Source organism: Carex rostrata, chromosome 9, assembly GCF_964058835.1.
Source record: "Carex rostrata chromosome 9, lpCarRost1.2, whole genome shotgun sequence".
In the NCBI taxonomy this organism is placed as follows: domain Eukaryota; kingdom Viridiplantae; phylum Streptophyta; class Magnoliopsida; order Poales; family Cyperaceae; genus Carex; species Carex rostrata.
In genome coordinates this window covers 3,583,176-3,605,615 of record NC_135926.1, presented here as the reverse complement: position 1 = coordinate 3,605,615, position 22,440 = coordinate 3,583,176, and the positions used below count along the sequence as shown (strand labels likewise).

General features: G+C 35.2%; 2 protein-coding genes across 10 annotated transcripts; one reads left to right on the top strand and one right to left on the bottom strand.

The window, feature by feature from the left end:
• Positions 1-5,212: 5,212 nt before the first annotated feature.
• ALA3 (aminophospholipid ATPase 3) lies at positions 5,213-15,768 on the bottom strand. 3 transcript variants are annotated; one of them, XM_078308964.1, is made up of 27 exons: positions 15,324-15,768; positions 14,450-14,515; positions 14,306-14,367; positions 14,141-14,222; positions 13,908-14,018; positions 13,545-13,622; positions 13,342-13,438; positions 13,140-13,246; positions 12,977-13,042; positions 12,758-12,879; positions 12,460-12,559; positions 12,135-12,212; positions 11,917-12,033; positions 11,668-11,817; positions 11,490-11,588; positions 10,813-10,955; positions 10,602-10,703; positions 10,442-10,505; positions 9,869-10,081; positions 9,179-9,344; positions 9,000-9,079; positions 8,476-8,715; positions 7,771-7,992; positions 7,287-7,454; positions 6,311-6,673; positions 5,988-6,094; positions 5,213-5,827 (listed from the first exon to the last, which is right to left on the bottom strand). In XM_078308964.1, the coding sequence occupies exons 1-27, from the start codon at positions 15,552-15,554 to the stop codon at positions 5,527-5,529; spliced, it is 3,735 nt and encodes a 1,244-aa protein (XP_078165090.1). In that variant the 5' UTR covers positions 15,555-15,768; the 3' UTR covers positions 5,213-5,526. The 3 variants fall into 3 exon arrangements, with proteins under 3 accessions (XP_078165090.1, XP_078165091.1, XP_078165092.1); XM_078308965.1 differs by having other exon boundaries at positions 13,545-13,627; positions 15,324-15,765; XM_078308966.1 differs by lacking the exons at positions 14,306-14,367; positions 14,450-14,515; positions 15,324-15,768 and having other exon boundaries at positions 13,545-13,627; positions 14,112-14,221.
• A 3,596-nt stretch (positions 15,769-19,364) lies between these two features.
• On the top strand, positions 19,365-22,440 carry LOC144559541 (cyclin-H1-1-like). Of its 7 annotated transcripts, none has more exons than XM_078308601.1 (7): positions 19,365-19,827; positions 19,910-20,030; positions 20,112-20,196; positions 20,442-20,560; positions 20,641-20,714; positions 20,806-20,941; positions 21,228-22,440. In XM_078308601.1, exons 4-7 carry the CDS (start codon positions 20,492-20,494, stop codon positions 21,381-21,383), a joined length of 435 nt encoding a protein of 144 aa, XP_078164727.1. In that variant the 5' UTR covers positions 19,365-19,827; positions 19,910-20,030; positions 20,112-20,196; positions 20,442-20,491; the 3' UTR covers positions 21,384-22,440. The 7 variants fall into 7 exon arrangements, with proteins under 7 accessions (XP_078164727.1, XP_078164729.1, XP_078164725.1 ...); XM_078308603.1 differs by lacking the exon at positions 20,112-20,196 and having other exon boundaries at positions 19,910-20,045; positions 21,244-21,314; positions 22,187-22,440; XM_078308599.1 differs by lacking the exon at positions 20,112-20,196 and having other exon boundaries at positions 19,910-20,045; positions 21,228-21,314; positions 22,187-22,440.

Below are 22,440 nucleotides of genomic sequence, written 5' to 3'. Positions count from 1 at the left end.
TGTCAATTTTAATTTTATACGAATCTCAAAACGAACTCCCTGTATCTAAATAGGTACTGAATTCCAATTATTTAACTGGAATTGATCTGAGCTATTGCCTATTTGTACTCAATTAGGTATGCAGAAGAATACGAACTGAATAATAAATATAAAGAGATATTTAAAATTTATGTTAGATTAAAATAGACGATGGAGATTTCTTGTAGGATATTTTACTGAATCTAAAACCCAGAATCTAGACATATTCGGCTGGAGATGGAATGCGGTTTCTTTAATATTCTTGCCATATAAAGAACAGACGGTCCGGATCCATACTTAAAATTTGAGATACCTTGGGTAATATGATTTTTTTTTTCTTTGAGGAAATTAAGACGATATGAATTCGTTGTCGTAAGTCGTAACATATTCTGAGTTACTCATTCAATTGCTTTATCAAGTGATCAAGTCTATGGCCCCGTTCGGCAAGATGGTAAGAAACGCTAAAGAGTTCGCATTCGGTAAGTGAAAAATTAAGATAAAAGAAGGATTATACATTAAAAATATCTATTCTATTATGTAATAAGAGTTAAAGATCAATATACCTCCATCTTGTATTGTTATATATTGTTATATAGATAACAGTAATTGATTTAATGTTTTTCGCAATATAAATTGAATTAAACCTAAAACAAAATTGATGAAAAATAAACAAATTTCATGACATTATCAAATAAAACCTAACAACAACTAAGCAAGCTAAGCAATACAATCTTATTTCTTTGAATGCTATTGAAATATGTCATTGCATACATAGTTCTGTCTATAAATTGATCAATGTCCTTCACATACCAATAGATGTTAAGTCATTATACCTTAGTGTGAGAGGGGATACAAGTAAGTACTATAAACACTTCGGCTAACGAGGCCTGATAGCGGTTCAAAGGCTATGATTCGAACCCAGTGGGCTCCCTTGGCAGGATATAGATTAGATAGTATCTCGAAGTATAATTAGCAGTGTTATCAGAATCGGACCGGACCGGTCGGTTGGACCGGAAAAAACCGGAACTAGTCACCTGTCCGGTTCGGTTCTTTTAAATTATCACTTGAGTATTTGAATTGGGAAAAACTGATTAAACCGGCCGGTTCTTATTATAATTTCGCTGGGCCAGACCGTGTAAAACCCCGATTCAAATCAAATTTGATATATCTTCGCTTGCTCTTCTGATTTCGCATATCTTACATCTTCGCTAAATCTTTCATTTCCTTCCTATTTCTTCACACGCTGAGAGAGAGAAAGAAACGAGAAATTAGTTTTCATTTCTCCTGAAGTTGGCTTTCTCCTTCAATATTATAATATTTATTAAGGTGTATTTCACAGTGGCTCAATTTCATTCAAATAAATCTAGGTTTGAAACGAAACCACCAAAAAAACTTGCATCAAATACTGTAAGTAATCTCATTTAATCATTTAGTTCGAATTTGTAAAACATGTACTTGAAAAGCTTGAATTTTTGAAATGATTTTATTGAATAGATGAATGCATTAAAGGTATTTGATGAAATGCTCAAATAAGAATAAGATTTTAAATGAGAGTAGTGCAGTTGTCAATAATTGTGGGTGAGTGTGTCTAGTTATAATTCCACATATGTACTTGAAATTTCAATTAGTCCTGGAGCCGAGCTGTAGTCACCAACCTAGCACACCTATACTGGTACCAAGGGGCACAATGACATTTTTTATGGATGCTTCATAAGGACAAGTCAGGAAATGCAGGTATAGATTTGTTGGTATATGCTACAGGGGGGGGGAAACTTATGCATGTAGTGGGCATAAAATTTACAGCACATGACGTGCTACAAGCTGAGACATGGGCACTTTTACAGGCACTGGAATTTGTGGAGAGTACAGAGCAAGGAAGGTAATTTACTCTGATTGTAAAACATTGGTGGAGGCGGTACTGAGCAACAAAATTGAGGAGATGTCATCCTGAGAGACTCAAGAAGCGACGGTGCTATGCAGGTCTGACTATGAGGCATTAGGGGCAAAGAGTAACACTAGGATACTTGCACAAAAGTGTCCTAAAAGACCCCCCGTGACATTGTTAACAAGTCAAGGCGGCAAGGGCTAAACTCCCCCCCCCCCCCCGATGAGAGAACTGTTAGCACACTGTGACATGTGCGAGAATTGCCCGGTGGAGTCTATATTACCTCTCATCTACTTATTCCCATATGCTGTCAGTGTGTGGTTTGAAGTATCAAGGATCCTTGATTGCACACTAATGACACCCGGAATGACGATGCAGATAATATGGGACGTCTCATGGGACAATGTGAGACAGGATTCACAACATCAAGCATAGCCTCTACCCATTAGGGTTTTCAAAATCACAACACTCGAGCAAACAAAAAAATGGCGAGAGAGAGAGGAAACGAGTCTCAACACATGAGAAAAAAAGGAAGAGCAACACCCCCAATAGAGCAACTAATCGGTATATAAGGAACTAAGAAAGCAAAACCACACAAGTCAAGACGTCAGAGACCGACTCTCTGACGGTCGTACGGGGTGACCATTGCGCACGAGGGCGACGAGACGCGAGCAAGTGAGACAGATGGAACCAGCGCCTCGTGCAAGAAACAAGAGAGGCGATCGCCTCTCTTAGGTCTCCCAGGAGTAGGGCTGGCAAAAAAATTCGTAGTTCGTGATTCGATTCGAGTTTGGTTTGGGTTTGGTTTGGATTTGATTTGAGTTAATTTGATTCGAAATTAGTTCGAATTGAAATGAACCAAACCAGGTTCGGTTCAAAATTAATTCAAACCAAATTCAAATTGGATCTGGTTCGATCGAAATGGGTTCGTGAACTTTTATGGTTTGAATCTCATAATAACATCGGCCGTTCATTTACCTGATGAAATTAAAACCAAAGATAGAGTCATAATTTAACCTAGTCGATGCTCCCTCGCTCTTAAATCTCAATAACCTAGTTCTCTCTCCGCCTCTCCCTAACTCGCTCTCCCTCTTGCTCTAAAACCTAGCCGACGCTCTTAGCGACTAGCCGTCTCTCCGACCGTCGTTCCTCTCTCCAGCCTAGATGGCTGTCTCTCCTCTCTCTTCGGCCGTCTCTCCTTCGCCTTTTCTACCTTTCGGGTTCTCACTTCATTAGATGGGCTGATCTAGGGTCTGATCGAGTGAGAACTCGAGGTACGATTACTTGTTTTATTGCATATTTCAGTTCTTGTACTTAATCCTCTTTTTACGATTATTTGTTGTGATGTATTTTTTCATGAATAATTTTTCAACTTAAAAACACTAATTTCATACCGGTAAAAGGAAGTCGTGTAAATTATGTCCCGCGAGAAGAAAATTAATGTATAAAATACCAGTATAACTAGGGCTGCTAAAAAAAATTTAGTTCGTAATTCGATTCGAAAAATGTATAGTTCGCAATTAATTCGATTCGAAACAAATCAAACCCAGTTCGGTTCGAATCTTATTCAAATCAAACTTAAACCTAGGGTAAGTTTGATTCGATTCGGTTCGTTGCCACCCCTACCCAGGAGAGACACAGAGAGAGAGAAAGGGGGGAAGGGGACCCAGCGGCAGAGGAGAAAGGGAGAGGGGAGAGATGAGGGGGTTTTTAAAAACCCCGTGTCAAGATTCGTGCAAGTTTGAAATGGACAGTTGGAATAATTCGAGAACCGAAATTCGTTTGATTCGTTAATATGCGTCCCGAATTACATTAATTGTTATCCTAATTAATTTAAAAATTCATTCGAATTTATTCTTTAAATTTTAAACTGGAATCGGGGATTCGTAAATTTTATAATTAAAGTTCGTAAGAGTATTTCGACTATTTATATTTTAAAAATTTAGATCTCAACCCATTTATTTATTTACACGAATTGATTTAAATTAAATTATTTTCTTTTCTAAATTTCGCAGAACTTGTAACGAATTTTTGATTTACGAATTTTGCAGATAATTACAATTAAATTAAATATAAGTTCTATATATTTTATTTTTAAATTCTCAATTTAATTACATAAATTCATAATGCGTTTATATCTCCAAATTTTAGTTTAATTTTAAATTAATCATATAAATTCTAAACGATCGTTTAATTAATTAATAAAAAATTAATTTGAGTGAAAATTTTAAATTAGCATAATTAATCTTGATTTAAAATTTCGGGATATAACACATTTCATTCTATACGGTGAGGTATTGCACTAGATCTGATTTCCACAACTAGAAGCATGAGCAATGTAGTTTCTCATCCATTGTCATCCTCGCCACGTTGCAAGCCGTCGGATGCTAATTCATCGAGCAACAATTAAATCAAATGTCAACCTTGCATGAAGCTGTGATGAGTCATTTAGTAGTTGAGCAAACCATCCACATTCACCTTTCCATGGTAGTTGGAGATGCAACTCGTGTGGCTATTGCGCCAGCTTCACCTCCTCAGTCTAATTTACATCCTGACACTCAATTGATCCAATGCAAAATGATCAAACATGCACCAGCACTACCATCAAATGATTCATGATAGTGTTAATGGCAATGGCATTTCAAGTGGGTTTAAACCCACCTGGTGGTTGCTGGTCAAGTACAGAAGGTGCTGAATTTGCTGATATCACCGCATTGAACCCATTTCAAGCGGGTGAATCTACAACTTTAAAATATATCACCGCATCGACCCCATTCATACAGAAGGTACTGAATTTGTTGATATCTTTCAATGTAAAGTAGGAGTATTCCCTGTTAAGCATTTAGGATTACTTTTACATAATAAAAAAATAAGTATGGATGACCGGCAATTCCTGATAAATAAGATTGAGAGCAGACTAATAAATTAGAAATGTCAATTCCTCTCTATAGGAGGTAGACTCATACTTGTGAACTCAGTTTTATCAACCATTCCTTTATATACTTCATCAGTATAATTTTGGGTTTATTAGTTGTTAACCATAATTTAAGAAATTAAAATTAAATTGAAATAAATAGCAAATAAATTAAAAATAAATAATTACCCAAAAAGGTTGAAAAATGCACTGCCCAACGCTGATATAACTTTGCAACATATTATCACTGCAAAAAAGTAGATGCCGAAGCAAGCAACTACAATAATTGAAGCCATTCAGTTTTGAGGTGACGGAAACAATAGTTAATGTCGACTAGAAAACACATAAAATACTTTTAACTAACCCAAAATCAAATAAAAACAAGGGAGACAGTATGAAACTACAGGAATAAAATTTAAACGTATGAAACTTTACGTTACAGTTTTCTAGAACTGTAATCTCAATTTCTAATGTGGTAGCTAATGCAAAAAGTGGCACCAAGGCTAAATACAGAATTCCACCTCAGCCTTGCCATGGCCTAACATCAAATAGAAGGACAACATTTTGAGAGAAAAAAATCATAACTAAAAATTAGTTTTAACAATAACCTATCAGGAATCTAACATGCAAATATACACACTCGAGGCAGTGAGATCCCTCTAAAAATAGGATGTACAAAATCAAACTTTACATGGAATCAAAACTTGTTCTATCGTCTAGACTGTGGTCTCTGTTTCATGCTTGCTCTTCTTGCCACATCCCAAGGCCTTGGGGGCGCAAAACCACCATGTTGAGATGCAAAAAATGATTCATAACCCGGCGAGTCAAAAGCGAAACCCGTGTGCTTAGACTTCTCGCGTGGTAAACGGGATATCTCCAAGCTTCTAGCCTCTTCTGGGGTGAGGTTGTTATTCACCTCCAGCAACTCAAACCTGGTTCTCTGCTCTATGTCATCCTTGTGTATTTCTTGGATGATTTGGTAATCATAAGGGAAGAACCATCTCTGCACCCTGTGTTCCAAAAACACGTGACATAGTTCAACATATAAAATTTGCTCTCATTTTGACCAAGTATATGTTAATTTGAACTTTTGAGGACTCCAGGTACTTGGGTCAAGCTTGATCCTCAACAGTAGAGAACCATAATAGTAGTGAAATCTAAAAGTTTTACCCTTGGTACAAGAAGTCACCAAGAAGAGCAACAACTGGAACCAGTAGCAGCGTGAGGTAGAAGAAAAATGTGCCCATCAAAACATAAATAACAAAAAATATGTTTTCCTGCAAGGGAAGTAACATGTTACACTATTTAGTACAGCACAATTGCAAATTCCACTGCTGTCAGCCTCCTCCAAAAAAATAATACATAGAAAAAGGAGGGGAAATTAGGAAAGTTAGGATAAGGATTTATTTCCCCAACCTTTACGCAAGATAGCATAAACATTTTCTAGCTGTGCATATGGAAAAGATTTAATGCTGCAGTTGCAAAGAGCTTACCTGTCTGTCAAGTGAAGTCATGACCCCAGAATAGATGAATATAAATACAAACCATGCCAGAATACTCCCAAAGACACCAATATAGTGCCACCTTGTAATGGAATTGGATGCCATGAGAAGTCGCAAATTAACTGTCACGACGATACATGTGAAGGTCATGGTACTCACATCCCATAACCCAAATACCTTTCCTGACGAGTTGTGCCCGTACCTGCTTGCTGAGGTCGTGAAGTAGTAGAAAATTAGAGACTGATAGAATGCAAAGAAGGCCCATAAGGCAATAACTCTCCATCTAAAAAAGGTATTGTTGATTCCCTCTTTGTAGAGTTGGGGGTACTTCTTTGATAGATTAGCACTTACATCCTACAAGTAGTGTTATCATTTGTTAGCCAGGCCATTCAAAATCATACACACCAATGTAAATATCAAAATTTGATACTTAACCTTATGTACAAACATGTAAGTTGTAATTGTATATCAGTGATACAGACTATAACTAGTATTTAGGCAACCAGCTACTTATTTACATCCTTGCTCCATTTAAGCATTTCACCTTCTTTACACTTCCTAAGATGTGTAAATATGAATAGCTTGCCACTTTCCATGGCTATCTATCAAGCGAAAATGAAAGCACAGAACTTTGCACACCATGTTATAAGTAAAAATTACATATCATGTTTTTGTTGAAATTATATGGGTACATAACACAAATAGGCCCTATATTCTAATATCTACCATTCAGGTGACTGTCCCCATCTTTCAGTCAAAAATAAAGGATGGATACTAAATAAGCGAATTTACTAGCATTTTAGGGCAAAAACTGACTCAACCAACTAAAATTGTCTAGATTTTGCCAATTTTAGCTCTAAATAAAGAACAGAATGGTAAGATCCGAATGATTATGATAAAATGGAAATTCTGAAACTTTAGGTGTTGTAACAGAAAATGAATGGTGTATTAGCAACCATTTACATACCTTGTCAAACAATCCCACAGCAATAACAGGAAGTGCCGTGAAAATAACATTGAACAGAGACTGGAACCAATCATCATAAAATCTCTGGCCTGAGAAACCAGTCTGGAAGGTGAACCAGAACTGAGTCAATGTGAACGTCAGATTCTTATAGAAAAAGTATGTAACAACCTGCAAAACAAAAGCGAAAACAACTCATAAAAAATAATATATTGAATAAAACAGCCTACACATCACTTATCAGTTAATCAAAAGTTGCAAAACCATCAACCAAGTGCAGGAATTCCAAGTTAATCAGGGCCCTGCTTTCTAATACACGCGTTTAAACATTATCTCAAATTTTACTATGCAGATACCAAAATTACTGTAAGGAGTCTTGTACTCCCCCAACCACCGGAAAATGGAAAAAAGAACAGAAAAAGAAAATCCGCATAAACACAAAGGATAAAAAAATAAAGAAAAAACTAAATAAGTAGATAACACAAACCTTGCATAACCTCATGTAAGACCAGCGGCCATGAACAAGGAGCAAATCAGTGAGAAACCGGAACTGAGCAATGGCAAAGTCACTGGCCATGACGGCCTGCATCCCTTCCAAACCACTGATGCCGATTCCCACATGAGCTGCTTGAATCATACTGACATCATTTGCGCCATCTCCTATACTGAGTGTGATCTTTTTTGCACCTTTCCTCACTAGGCTAGTAACCTTCACAAAAATAAAAATAAAAACCGTGACTGGCTGTGTGAAGATGCAATTTAGCAAATCAGCCATGACCTGATTATTTTCTTCATTCACTGATTTCTAAGTTTGGGTAATATCAAGAGCAGCTCCAACAAAGTTGTTGACAAACCATTTTTTGTGCAAATTGGGCTAAATATTATATAAATTTGCAGATGATATATATTACTTCTCATATATGTAGCCAACATATATTTGTCCCTTCTACTATCACCAAACTCTCATATATGTTTAAATGTGCAAGCAAAAGTTGCTCGGTAAATAAAAAATTAAGTTGTTTCAAATCACCATTTGATAAGTTGCAATATACTTTGACAACACAGCTTCAAATCACTCAGCCAAGTCATTACAAGGGACCTTTTCACAGCTTAGGTAAAAAGTAAATAAAAATGTTGCATAAATTAAAATGATATAGTAATACAGAACTTTATAATCCCATTGAAATTGTACCTGCGCCTTTTGTAAGGGAGAAACACGGCAACAAATGACCGAGTTACAATTGAGACTCAGATTAAGCAAATCAACACGTAGAGTTGGATCCAAAGCATACATCAGACACTTGCCATCTATTACAAGGGCTAACTTTGTTGTTGATGCTCCGTGTATATATGACTGAGCCCCCTCTAGACATCGCTTCAAGTCTTCCTTTACTGATTCTTTTGTTACACGTGCAATCTCAACAGGGTCTCCCTGAATAATGAACCACCTATTAGAGCCTATTACTTGAAAAAAGACATTGACATAGCCTTTAAAGTGGTAAGAAAGTCTTTCCATATGCACCTTTAAAGAACTGGATAGCAACAAACTATCAAGGACAATTTTGGATAGTATCAAATTAAAGTATGCAGGACATATGAAATGCTTGATCAAAATTAGTATCTAACTATTAATGATTGTTGAGAGAGATATAATAAAGCCTTGGCAGCCTCTGCCAAGTTCGAGAGAGAGAGAGAGAGATCTATGCTTGGCTTTACCCTGTCTTCAGCTTCTCTGATTACATCAGTTTCAGAACTGATGATAAATTGTTTCATCTCATTATTTATCAAGTTGCAAGCTGCCCAAAAAAAAAATATATATATATATTAGCCAACAATACTTATATAGAACTACTTGGGTGCTTTAGTTACATCCCAGACAAAGTTTAACTATTTACCGTAGGCAATGTTTATCGCAGTTTCCATTTTATCACCAGTCAAAACCCATATTTTTATTCCAGCACGAGACAAGGTTTCTATACATGCAGGCACCCCTTCTTGAAGTTTATCCTCTATAGCTGTACATCCTATCAGTGTAAGGTCCTTTTCAATCAACTCTGCCACCTAGATTGAAGAAAACGTAAAGAAATATAAGCTAACAACTGTCAAGCATTTAAGGGCAGATTGAAAAAATAAACAAGAGATTTCAGAGAAGTGCCGCCCTTCCCATTATTAGCAACAAAAGCCCAACCGTCCAGTGAAACTAAAAATTAACTGACATTGCTATTACTCTATAAAACTTGCTTTACAGCACTACCAATTTCATTGAACATCAGAAGAAATGACAAAAGTAGCCCTTGTAAATTTTTTTTTGCCATTTCAAGGCGCTATATCGAAATATAAATTGCTGGCACCTTTGAAATAAGGTCATTCCCATGGCCATCAATCCATGCAGTAAATCACTCAATTAGCTTGTAACACTGATAATTTCAATAACCCAACATACGGAAGAGACTTGGTCTTTGATTAGCAAACAAAGTAGAAACCTTTCTAACAATAATTAAAAGGAAGGGAACTCTGAGAATTATTCTTTGAGAAAGGTACATATTGAATTTCCTCAATGCAATGCATTATGAAAGGCACCATACCTCATCCAGCTTCTTATCTCGATCACGCAGTGCAGATTTAGCCTGGATAAACTTTTCATTCCAACTTTCATAAAGCTCACTACTCAATTCTCTATAAGCAAGGCAAAGAGTACGCAAACCAGCTGAGCCATACTGCTCTAAGTGATCTCTTGTTATGCTCTTAATCTCTTGGCTTCCTGCAGACAATCTTTCAAATATCACTGTATCTGCACCCTGCACATTTTGAAATGAAATGCATTAACTATGAGTTAATCCTGGAAGTCTCTATTAAGTTTCTACATGCTGGATATGTGAATCTACCTCTACAAGAACTGGGTCACACGAGTAATTGTTGCCATACTTTACTGTTTTAGGTAGTTAAGAGCCTCATGTAAGGAGCCATTGATAAATAATAACTGTCTCAATGCCAACCTCAACCCAAGCACACAAGTTATAGGCACAAGGCAAAACATAAAGTTTGTAAAGGATAAACAGTGAAGGGTCCAGTGCTGATCTGAGTTATTCAAGCAGGAACCAAAGTTAAACAGTTGTCTATCTTAAGAACTAACAAAAAAACCCTTACAGAAATAATACCTTGCAATAAAGAACTAGGCGGCCATTTGGATAGCGGCAAACAACAGATTGTCGCTTCCTTGTACTGTAAATCAAGAAAACATAATCTAACTTAGCAATATATAGTGTAGTTAAAAAATATTAAGAGGAAAGAAGTATATGAAGAGTTCTGAAGACTAGCCTGTTAAACTCCAAGGCATTCAATATTTCATATTGAACATCCTGAATTTGTCCCATCTTTTCCACATGCGATTCCCTTACCATGACTGTAGTTGGAGTGCGTCTAAAGAAACAAGAAGAAAAGAAAAGGTAAGGTTTTATTTGCTTTATGAAAGAAAAATCCAAAATTGCCACAAGGCAAGGAAAAACCAATAAATATATGTAAAATAAACCTATAGAAGAAGAAACCAAAATTCTTAGCAGCAGCCACTAGGGCAGCCTCATCAGGTGATGCAGCCTGGTATGTGATCTTTTCAGGAGACTCCTCGCCTTCTGGAAGGACGGTATGACACAATGCAAGACATCTGAAAAATTCCTACAATTTAACAGGAAATTTCAAGTACCGCGTCACTTTAGAGCACAGCTTCCAAAAACAGTAAACCAGGGCAGGATTATGGCTGTTTACAAAAGACATTGCAAAAAAAAACAGCAATTTTATTAAAGAGTAAAAGGTTGCACAATAATCTGTACTGTTGCTATCAAAAGGTAACCTAAATAAAAAACAATATAAAGTGTCAACAAGGAATACTACTTCGAATTGGTGATGCTTTTCAATGCCAAAACTTTCAAAGAAAAATGCTGGGAATTAAAACACTGGAATAAGTATTTGAGTTTAAACATGGTGGACCGATATGACTAATAATTACCAGATCAGGTCAAAACTGAAACTCTTCTTAAAAAGAGAAACAAAACAACCCAATAATTCCGAGTATACTTAAACATGGAACGTGAAGAAGTTAGAGAGTGCAATATCTTTCCTTGATTAATGTTGGTTTTATGGAGTACAGCTGAAGTTAATTAATCAATAAATGACAAAATTAATTTTACAAGCTCAAGTAGACTTGTCTACCACACAAATGTCAGGATTAGGCTCATTTCTCCACGCACCACGCATGATCCTAGAATCATCAAAATTGAAACCTTTCTCATGCACTGCTGTGCTTGGCTTCTGAACATGACATTAGAAAAAGTAGTTAGAATATACATTTAACAGTTGTTGTGTTATGCAAGTTTCCTTGAATATATACCTCTTCAATTCTAAGGCCATTTCTCTGTGCACTTCCCTTTTCTATTTCAGTAATGCCAGTTCCATACATTTGGCCACCAATTGAACACTTAAAGAACTCCATGAGGTTTCTTGTAAGTGTACCCGTCTTGTCAGAAAATACATACTCCACCTTCACACAAGATAACAACAGATAGTAAATTTGAACCAATACAACAATTTATACACAAGTCAATGCAGACTAAGATTTATATTTAAAATAAATAAGCACCTGACCAAGCTCCTCATTTAAGTTTGAAGTCCTTGCAAGTGCTGGGGTTTGAGTCTCTGTATGGTACATATGCAAGTCTTTGTTGATAAACTGAGCACACTGTATGAACTTTATCATCTAAATTAAGAGAGAGAGAGAGAGAGAAAAGAACAATACTTAGCTATAATGGCTTGATTAATAGTCCACAGTATTCTTCCCACCACAAAATAAAGGCATACCTCAATGGAGACATAGAGAGAGATGGGGATGATGGTTGAGTACAGTGTTATCAGAGTAAACATAGTCAATATGGTCACCTACAAAAGGAAAACTGAATATTACCACAAAACATAGGATACTGAGCATGCAAAGAGAAAGCTTGTGAGAGTATGTCAGCAATCAGCCAGTATGATCCTAATCACTAAACTAGTATTTCCAAATTAGTTTCCAAATAATACTTAACCAAATTCATGGGAGGAAATAGAAGGAAAAGGGAAAAAAGAACCTATATCCAGAAGCATTTCACAAATCACAATATAAGGAATTAAGTAAAGAATTGCTTACCACAAATCTATTGGCAGGGTTGAATTGGTCCTCAACCTTTTCATTACGTCCCATTCCATTAAGTCCCAGGTAGTAATATTTGCGGTTTATAAAGATGCCACTGAAAATTTTAAGATAATTTTAAAAATAGGATAAAAATACTTCAATACAAGAAAGGGTACTTAAACCAACACCTAAAGCACCCCATGATGGCAAAGAGATGGCAAAAAATTAAGAGTACTTAAAACCAAGACCTCAAAGCACCAATTGATGGCAAAGGTCATGTACAGACCAAAAAATTGAGCGAAAGAAACTTAACCTTCCAATGGCTCCAATGACACACATGGTGAAGAGAGTAGAAAAGAGAGCGAGTATAAGCTTGTCAAGCTTCCTTTCAAATGTACTTCTCTTAGAAGGTACATTCATTGAGTTCATCATGACCTGTATTTAAGAACAGTAGATCGGCTCTTTAACACAAGTTTAAGATGAATAGTAGCTTGAATATTAAGATCAGTATGACTTCGCAAGAAAGCTGTACCTTAGTCTCGTGTCCAGTAAAGATAACAGCACCTACAATGTACTCTGTATTTCTAAGGCTGCATCCCTGTTTTAAGTGGTATAAAAGTTCCACCATTAGCAAGTTAAATTTGGAAGCCGACATAACTTCTATTTATATTTACTAACCAAAATGACAAATTTACCCGCAACAATAATTGATTTGGAGAGAGAGGCAATGTCTGCTTGTCCACTAGAAGGTTACCAGTGAAAGTGTAGAGTGAATTGTTGGGTTGCTCGCACTGTATTTCACCTAAAAAAAATAAAGAGCTAATGTTGACATTCTTCAACTCCTTAGTAAAGTAAATTGCAAACAAACACAATTTATGTTGTAAGAAAAATAAGGACCTTTGAATTCAGAAGCTTTCTGAGCTGTCAAGTAATCCCATGTTTTCTCCAGTGCCTTTCTGATTTTCAAGTTGGTCTCCCCATCAAGGTTAGCCGTCTACAACACAAAAAACACACAAGAAAAAATCAAAATAATGCTATTTTTTTCTTGTTCATGGTAAGCTCAATTCATTTTTCATTTTCAGAAATGGAGAGGAAAGAACCTCTATGTAGCAAACACCATCAGGATTTGTACTTGCCAGGAATAGCAAATCAGCAGGGAAATAACTATCTTGTTTGATCTGCTCTAAAAATAATTATTACTAAATCAGTTTTCATGATTGTAGTTCAAAATTCTTACTTGGTACTATTTCTGTCCCTGATGGCACCACCTATAACTGGCATATATTTCGGTTTTGTCCAAAAATTCTCTTTCGAGCTTGTCAATTGTTTGGGAGAACAAGATATTACCAAAAATACTCCAGACAAGTATGCAAACATGGTAAGCATACTAACCAGTAAAGCCCAAAGTGAAAACCATGATTGCCTCTAGTTAATACTAATTTCACAGATTAAAATAAGATTACCCTGACAATGTCTCCCACTTGTAACTTTTTCCATTGCGTAGTTTCCCAAATTTGGCCTTGTAACACTTCCACAGGGGTAGCATTAATTGAAATATCATTCTGAAATCGCTTCTGAAATTTTTTAAATCATAATAAGAAATAAAAGAAAATGAAAGGGAAACTTATTGAGAAATCATCATGTTAAATGAAAAACTTAAAAATTACTAAGAACTAAGAGTAACAAGAGCACAGACCCAGTCTTCAAAAGCCTCCTTGATAAGAGAAACCAAAAGCACCAGGCTGAGAGGCACCACATTAGTTATAGGATGCACTGGACTGCAAATAAATTTGTAAGTTAATAATAAAATGTAAAAGTTTTGGGACGTAAGTTTAAAAATAGTAATAAGTGGTGCTTGTACCTGATTGGTGTAGTGGACAAGATTGATATCATAAGGAAGTAAAGATTTGCAACCCTTCTGAACTGTAAGACCAAAAGAGGCAGCTTTAGTACAGAGTAGATATTACAGAATGAGAAAATACAAATAGATGATTTGATTGAGTACCTGTTCAAATAAACCTTTTGGTAAAAAGGTCAGAACGTTGTATTTTGTAGTTGATACAGAATTGCCCTGAAAAAGCAATAAGATTTCAAACAATGCAACTTAGGAACAGAAAGTCAGAAATATACTGCATCTTAAATTTAAAAAGTCCAAACTAGTTTAGTTGAACCCAACAGATTTGCCATGATTATAGGTCAGTACAAGCAGGTTAAGGTCTGTATCATCAACCATTGTTGTGATGTCACGACAACTATGGTATGCAATCTGATATGTCTGATTCACATCAAATGTACATGACGCAGTGTGGCTTTTTAGGGGGTCTTATGCGAGATTTGAAACAAAGGTTTGTATGGCAAGATAACAACTATGTCAGGCGCGTGTCAATTCAATCAGGTTAAACCACAGAACATTACAGGTTATTCCCAAGGCACCATGTCTGTATTTGGTCAACTAAGTATAAATGATTAAGAACTTAAATCTACAAGATGATAAAGAACTTACTGCAAAAGGGAGAAGAATATGATGTTAATAGACAGACAATCAGTGTAAATTTCAAATATTAATAGACTGCCTTAACACATGAGTTATTTGCCAATCTATTTCTACTGAAAATTTTATCTGAGGAAGAGGTGGATTACAGAAGCGTTACCAGCCAAACATTGAAAAGTGGACAAGAAATACCGTGTGGGGACTCGAAATAAGCGTCTAGGTTGCTAAAGGACTCAAAAAATGAATAGACACTCGAAGAACTTGTTCTTCTCTATTTATTTACACTTATCAGATCCAACATAGATCCGAAGCTACAATCCCACAGAGCTAGTAAACCATTACTGATGGACTTCACTTAGACAGAGAAGGATGGAGCAATCAAACCAACCTTGTACCCGACTGGAAGGTTTGCATCGCGGTCGTTGCAGTAGATTGTGCGATGAGTAGGCGCTTGGGGCTGAATGCGGCCGAGCGTCACAGTCCGCGATGGCACCTGCCTGAGCTCCGACACGGATCCAACGGACCCGGCACTCGACCGCCTCGTGCGGGATCCCGGCGACGACGAGTCTCCGCCCAGTCTCGCCGTCGCAATCCTAACCCTATCCCATCCGCCGTTCATCTCCGCCCCCTTCTCTTACCAGTCTAGAGAAGGTGCAGTGCTCAAATCGGATCCAAAGAGAGAGCAGGCGAGGCTAACTAGATCTCTTTTTTATCTCTCTGCTCTCAGATTTCAAAGGAGAAGAGAAGGGAAAGATTGGAAAATGAAATGATGTCCCGCGTACTCGCTCCTCGTGGTTCGACAGAGTCACAGAGGTGGGTTTGATTTCTCCGCTAAGCATGCTCCGGGCGTGAGGATTGGTCAAGTCAATTTTCCGAGGCGAATCTGGAGGACCCACTTGTCAGTAAAATGAAGTATGAATAGGAGGTTATCTAACAAATAAATAAGAGAAGAAAATATGGTGTCTCAGTGAGATATTAACTGTAGTCAATGTAGTGAATAATTTGAGAATCTGCTGATCTGAGTGCAGCAAACCTGCGTTATCCGAAATTTTACGAGATTAACAAAAGCACACCCCTATTCTTAGTAATTTTATATAAAATCAAAATAAAAAAAGTGATGATTTTTATCTACATGTAGAGAAAATAAATTATTTCTAATAATTTTATTTTGATATATAAATTTAAAACTTTTAGTTGTTAGAAAATTAAAAGGTGAAAATATGTTGGAGGTAAATAAATAGAAATATATGAACCCGAAAAAATTAATTAACGGAGCATTATTGTTTTGAATTATAGTTGCAAACGGCTTTTAATGTTTTCTTATATCGGAGCGATGATTTAAATAAGACCAGGGCCCTACGCTATTATTATTATTTCATATTTTATGAAAAATCTTGTTTTTTGTATACTTAAAATGTTTTCGAACCTGGCTTAATTTTGTTGGCAACCAAAAGTTTTCGTACTTCACTATAAAAAAAATTATAATTTGACACTACACGTATAAAATATAATTCTTCTGGTGATTTAATAATATTTTGATGCTACATATCCAATTTGACATGCATCCATAATTTTGTTTTTAAATTTTAACCAACTTCAATGTTGATTGCATATCCTAGATCAAACACAAGAAGATGGTTGATGTAAGATTCTGAGCGTGATAATACTCGATTTGTTTTTTCGATTGATTTTTATACATCGTGTATATTTTTTTCAAATGCAATAATCAATTTTGCGATTTTTTTTAGTTACCATTTGCTTAAAAAAAAAAAACCATAGTTGGCATGGAATTGGGAAAAAAAATCCAATGTTAACCGGTGCATAGATATGATTTATTATCGAAGAATGGTACACGTGTCTTATTTTCGCACTAGTCAAAAAGAATATTCAGGAGTGGAATTAGACTTTCCAAATATGGTGATCAAACACACATTAAAAGTCAATCATGTAAAATTTCCCTGCAAATAATAAAGATCAGATGTACAATATCATAACATTTTAATATAAATTATATAGAAAATCATATACAAACACAAAAATAAATTAATAAAATAGAGGTCAATTAACCCATCTCTTGTACTTAAGTTTGCCTCTGATGGCACCCGCACCGATGTAGTACACATGTATTAGTAAATTCTTAGGTGGTGCGTTGGTAACATCTATGTGCCACCTTTGGGAGGTAGGGGTGGCAAAAAAGCTCCTAACTCGTGGATCGATCATGACTCACATATGATTCGCTCGCTAACAGAAACGAGCTATTAACAAGCCAATTTGCCACTAGTTCGGTCCAAAATTAACAAGTTTGAGCTAGGACTTAACTTGCTAGCGAGATAGTTCGGTCCATGTATGAATTTGGTATGCATGAATTTATTTTGTAAACTATGTTTTTGTGAATTTCGAGATTTAATATTTTTGTATGTATGAATTTAGTTGCATAATTTATGGTAATTAACTCTGTGATACATTATTTAATACATTTGGACTTTTTGTCCACAAGTTTTCATGAACTGACTAAGCTCACTCGTGGTCAAAACGAGCGAGCTACAAACCGCTAGTTTAGCTCAAACTTTAATATTGATTTGCTCATAGCTCGCTCATTACCAAAACGAGCAAGCCTGAAGCTTGATCTAAGCTCATTGCTATTCCTATCAATTATGGGCGATACTAAGATAATATCTTCTTTTAAACATTGGAATTTTTAGAAAAAGTATAGCAACTCTATATTTTCTTTTTTTTTAACGCTAGCTAAAATAATCGAATTAATTTGAGTGATTCGCATAAATATATATAGAGAGAGATTGACTAATATGTTTTTTGTAGTACTTCGGCCGAAGTATTACCGATTTAAATTTTAAAAACTTGAATTCGAAACTTCGAACTAAGTAGTCCAATAAATTGGTTATATATTGAACTTGTAGAATACTAATATTTACTATTTTTAGAATTTTTTTACTATTTTTTATAATTTATGAAAGATGATAAAAAATGATCTAAAAATAAAAGAAAATTGTCAATATTTTAAGTTTTTTTTTCATATCCATGCCGTCTAATAACTCAGGTACTCTTTCTATTTTTTATTTATTTTATCAATATTCCTATGAATAAAAAATTCTCGTTGGATTACGATGAAGTGCGGTTGAAAAAACCTGAGTTGTCTGGTTGAAGAACCATCCTCGAAAAATCACAAGGTGACCCTTTTCAGAGGCCTCTAATCTTTTCGTCTTCTAGCATGTTTGTGGAACCGAATCGTCTACCCCCGAAATTCCTGCTCCCAGAGTCACTGTAGAGTGGGTCCCCATATAATCCTAAATCTAAAACTACTTTAACCCTAAACCCTTTAACAGTAACCAGACCCACCCCGCAGTGACTCTGGGAGCAAGAATTTCCTGCACCCCAGGGGGCAGGAGATCTGGTTCCCATGTTTGTAACCTCCCAGTCCTTTTTCGTGATTTTGTTGATCTAGGTAATATCTAAATGGCTCAGATATTAATGTTTCAATTGTAGGAATCATTTATATTCTGATTATTACCGTTGAAGAATTTGGATGAGAATTTGTAATCTTCAAATACATTTCATATACTTCGATTGACAGAGTAACTGTTACTGATTGTAATATTCAACTTTTAATATGTTCCTTTTGAAACGGTGCATAAACAATTCTATGGCATTTCTTTGATCTGGATAGAATAATAACGTAAGATGATTTCAACAAATAATTAATTATGCATGAGCGAAGACTTAGCGGAGGAATGTGCGTCGTAATCAAGATGAATTCAATAAATAATTACATAGTCTCGCTGTTCGCATTTTTCGAACAAGATATACTAATTTCAAGAGGAAAAAAAATCAAATTACAAAAGTTAAAGATTTGAAAAAAAAAAAATTGAACAAAGAATATTTCTTTTATGTAAAGTTGCGTGAAGTCTTAGGATTAAGTAATATAATTCTCTTTAAGTGTTAAAATAAACTAGACGAAGTTTCAAATTTCAATAACTTTTATTACAAATAACTAGTTTAATATTTAAAAATATATTACACCCTCATTTTCTATGAAACTATATTAAATGTAACTAATTTATTGTTAGAAAAATATAGCTAAATATTTACGGGAACATGATATCATGGATGGACTTAAATGAAAAGAACGAGAGTCAATGTTATTGTATTTCTATGGATATATTTTTTTCCAAACAAAAAAGTCATATTTGAAGTACATAAAATTGAAAAACCATTAACTTCATGTTTTTTATCTGATTTTTATATTGATACTAATATTTGATGGATCCATATCCTCCCGAGTACCCTTATACCCTACAACGTAGAATGGGCAGAAATCTAAACCGTTCATCAAATCCAGCGACTTCAATTTGATATTTGATAAATGAAGCGTTGTCCACTGTTATTTTTCAGGTTGACCGCTGATCAACTCTCTCTGTCTCTCTTTTCTTCGCTACAGCATAACGAAACTTTCTGCAACCGGTATCAGACTCCGGTCACTGATACTTAATTTTCCAAAAAAAATAGAAATTCCATTTAGTTGGGCAACCACCGACATAGCGACCGGCGCCAACACCGATCGCTGAATTTTTTTTTTATCACTGAAATTTTGGAGTAAAACGCGCTCCAGAACCCCAATCGGAACCCTTCCAATTCAAAATGCGTGGCTACTGATCGGAACCCGAAACCCTTCTCCAAAATCAATCGCCTCTCTCTTCTCCAATCATTTATCTCTCATCTCAAACCGACGGCCCTTAGCATCTCTCTCTCCTCTCTCGACGCACCATCTCTCTATCTCGCTCTCTCGCCGGATCAGCCAAGGCTAGTGGCAAGACCCGAACGTCAAGAGCCTCATGTAATTGCTCATGCCGACATGGATTGCTTCTATGTGCAAGGTTTTTCTTCTCAAATTTCTCAATTTTGGGACCAATTTTAGTTTGATTTGAGTTTCTAAACAACAAGGTTGTTTAATTTCAGTGGAGCAAAGGAAAAACCCTGATTTGAGGGGTGTACCAACTGCAGTGGTACAGTACAACTCATGGAAAGGTGGTGGTTTGATTGCTGTTGGTTATGAAGCTCCCAAATTTGGTGTTAAAAGGTGCATTTCTTGACGGTACAATTCTATTTTTGAGAAAATCATCTTAAAATCTATAATGCTTGTTTGAAAATTTAATTTCAGATACATGTCCTGATATTCAATTAGTTCAGGTTCCATTTAGCGTGGCAAAGCTGATTTAAATTTATATAGGAGTGCCAGCTCAGAGGTTAGTTTTTGAAAATAATAGGTACTGGTACTCTTAGCTAAATAAACCACAAATCGAAGCATTATCAAGGTACTATCAAAATACTCTTAGATAAATAAACCGGTCAAGATTCTCAATACCACTGGTAACTGCTAACCATTCCTCTTTCTTTCTTTCTTTCTTTCTTTGCAAAATGAAGCTCCTCTCCTGCCTCTTGTGCCAATTGCAAAAGCCTCTCTAATTATTTCTTTATTTTGCAATTTCAGTCGAACCAAATACAAACATAAAATCTCTCACTTGTCAAGACGAGGAATACATGCGAATCTTTTATGAACAAGAGATACAAGAAGTTTGTAAGGCCTTTCAATTCCCCATTAAAATTCAGGTATGCTATGCTTCACTTTTAATTTATATCCCTTCATGGATCATATTGCATAAATTTAACTAATTATGTGCTTGTTGTAGGCCATTTCATTAATATATTTCAAGAGGTTCTACTTGCAGTGGTCGGTCATGCAACATCACTCTAAAAGTATCATGTAAGCTATTATATGGTTTATTTATTTTATTTAATTTTATTTACTTGTTTATTAGGTTCAGGTAATGAAATGTGATATTAAAATGGTGTAGGTTAACTTGCATATATGCATCATGTAAAGTAGAAGAAAATCATGTATCGGCAGAGGAGCTTGGAAAAGGCATCAAACAAGACCATAAACCCATTTTAAATAATGAAATAAGAAATGGTGAACTTGAGCACTTGCAGGTATTTCTCTTCTTCATTTTATATGAAATTGTTTTTCTTGTCTGAAAGTACATAATGTATATGTATGTGTACCAAGTATGTATTTCTTGAAGGGCGAACAATTTACATATTACAACTTCATAATATGGAAGAACAGATATTGAGATTAGTATTGCTAGATAGTTATTTGATTACGTAGTAAGCTGGAAAGAATGAAAGAAGCAAAAAGAATTTATTTACTTTTATTCTTGTTTTCTTTTATTTTTCTTTATGAAATTATTTGAATCAATGGTAGTTTTGTTTATAGAATTTTCATGAGACAGCTATACAAGAGGCATTATCAAGATACTATGAGTGCGAGAAAGTAGAGATTGTTAACTTGAAAAAGGCAAAGGTACAAACTAATTTTTTTTTTATTAAAATTGGAAAAGGGCATGGTTGCCTTGTGATTCTCAATACTTGAAGACTATAATTTATTTATATTTGAACTTAAATTTTAATAGTCTTGGGTTAAAAATACCCTTCCCGTTGAAAACTTGAAGACTAGAATTTATTTATGTTTGAACATAAATTTTAATATCCTTGGGTCAAAAATACCTTTCTGTTGAAAATTGGCAAATCAGATAACATAAACTCTAATTCTGGTAAAATAAATACGACAGACAGATAGAGGATTTAATTTCATGCAGTTAGGCTCAAGTTCTGATCAATTTGGATATTTTTTGCTATTTTTAATGAATTTTTGAAGTTCAGACTTTGAAATGGGAAAAAACAACAAAAATGACAGCACTGTTCCTAGTTTACCCCTGTGTTTAGGATATTGTTTGGTATAACTAGGAAGCCCCAAAATTTATGAAACTTGAGCATATAGAACACCATGTCCTGAGAATTTTAATATAAAGAACATAAAATTTGGCTTAGTAAAACTCTTGGAATGAATTTCTAAAGTTGGCTACGATCCGTTCTTGACCTCCTGTGACAGTGCAGGCTGATCAAAAGTCAAAATCCAAAATCCACTTACACAGTTAGATAGAGGACAGAAAAAACAAGTGGTTTAGAAGTTTTCTCCATTTGAATTTTTCTACTATTTTCTAGCTATTTTCAAAGTTAGACTTTTCAAAAATATAAAAACAACATATTATACAAGCATATATGCTTTGAATTTCTCCCTATTGGCTTATCGTTTGAAGCTGAAATTTCTCGCAATAAGTCATCCTTGCTTGGTACCTTTTATTAATTGGTGTTACTATCATTTGCATTTGTTAGATTCATGACTAATCATCATGCTCAGAGAGAACTCACTGAAATTTATGTTTCACTACAAATGTAAGAAACATTTTTAGAAAATAAGTAAATTTTTAATACTTTGAAATAGAATGGAGTTTGTAACTTTGTAGAAAAATATCAATGTGTGTATATATATGTGATGGCTTTTTATTTATGTTATATGATATCATGTTGTGTGTCAATATTGAATTGTTGTACGATATTTGATATTAAATTCGAATCGAGTTATTATG

What these genes read in the sequence shown, in the direction of transcription:
- ALA3 (XM_078308964.1), bottom strand. Translation starts at nt 15,554, where the DNA reads ATGAACGGCGGATGGGATAGGGTTAGGATTGCGACGGCGAGACTGGGC. An exon ending in AAGTGGGAGACATTGTCAGG is followed by an intron (nt 13,623 to 13,907) that starts GTAATCTTATTT and finishes TTTTTAGAGCAG; the next exon opens with ATCAAACAAGATAGTTATTT. An exon ending in CTCCCTTACAAAAGGCGCAG is followed by an intron (nt 7,993 to 8,475) that starts GTACAATTTCAA and finishes ATTTTTGTGAAG; the next exon opens with GTTACTAGCCTAGTGAGGAA.
- LOC144559541 (XM_078308596.1), top strand. Translation starts at nt 20,003, where the DNA reads ATGAAGCTCCCAAATTTGGTGTTAAAAGGTGCATTTCTTGACG. An exon ending in AAAAGGTGCATTTCTTGACG is followed by an intron (nt 20,046 to 20,441) that starts GTACAATTCTAT and finishes TTGCAATTTCAG; the next exon opens with TCGAACCAAATACAAACATA. An exon ending in GTGAACTTGAGCACTTGCAG is followed by an intron (nt 20,942 to 21,227) that starts GTATTTCTCTTC and finishes TTTTGTTTATAG; the next exon opens with AATTTTCATGAGACAGCTAT.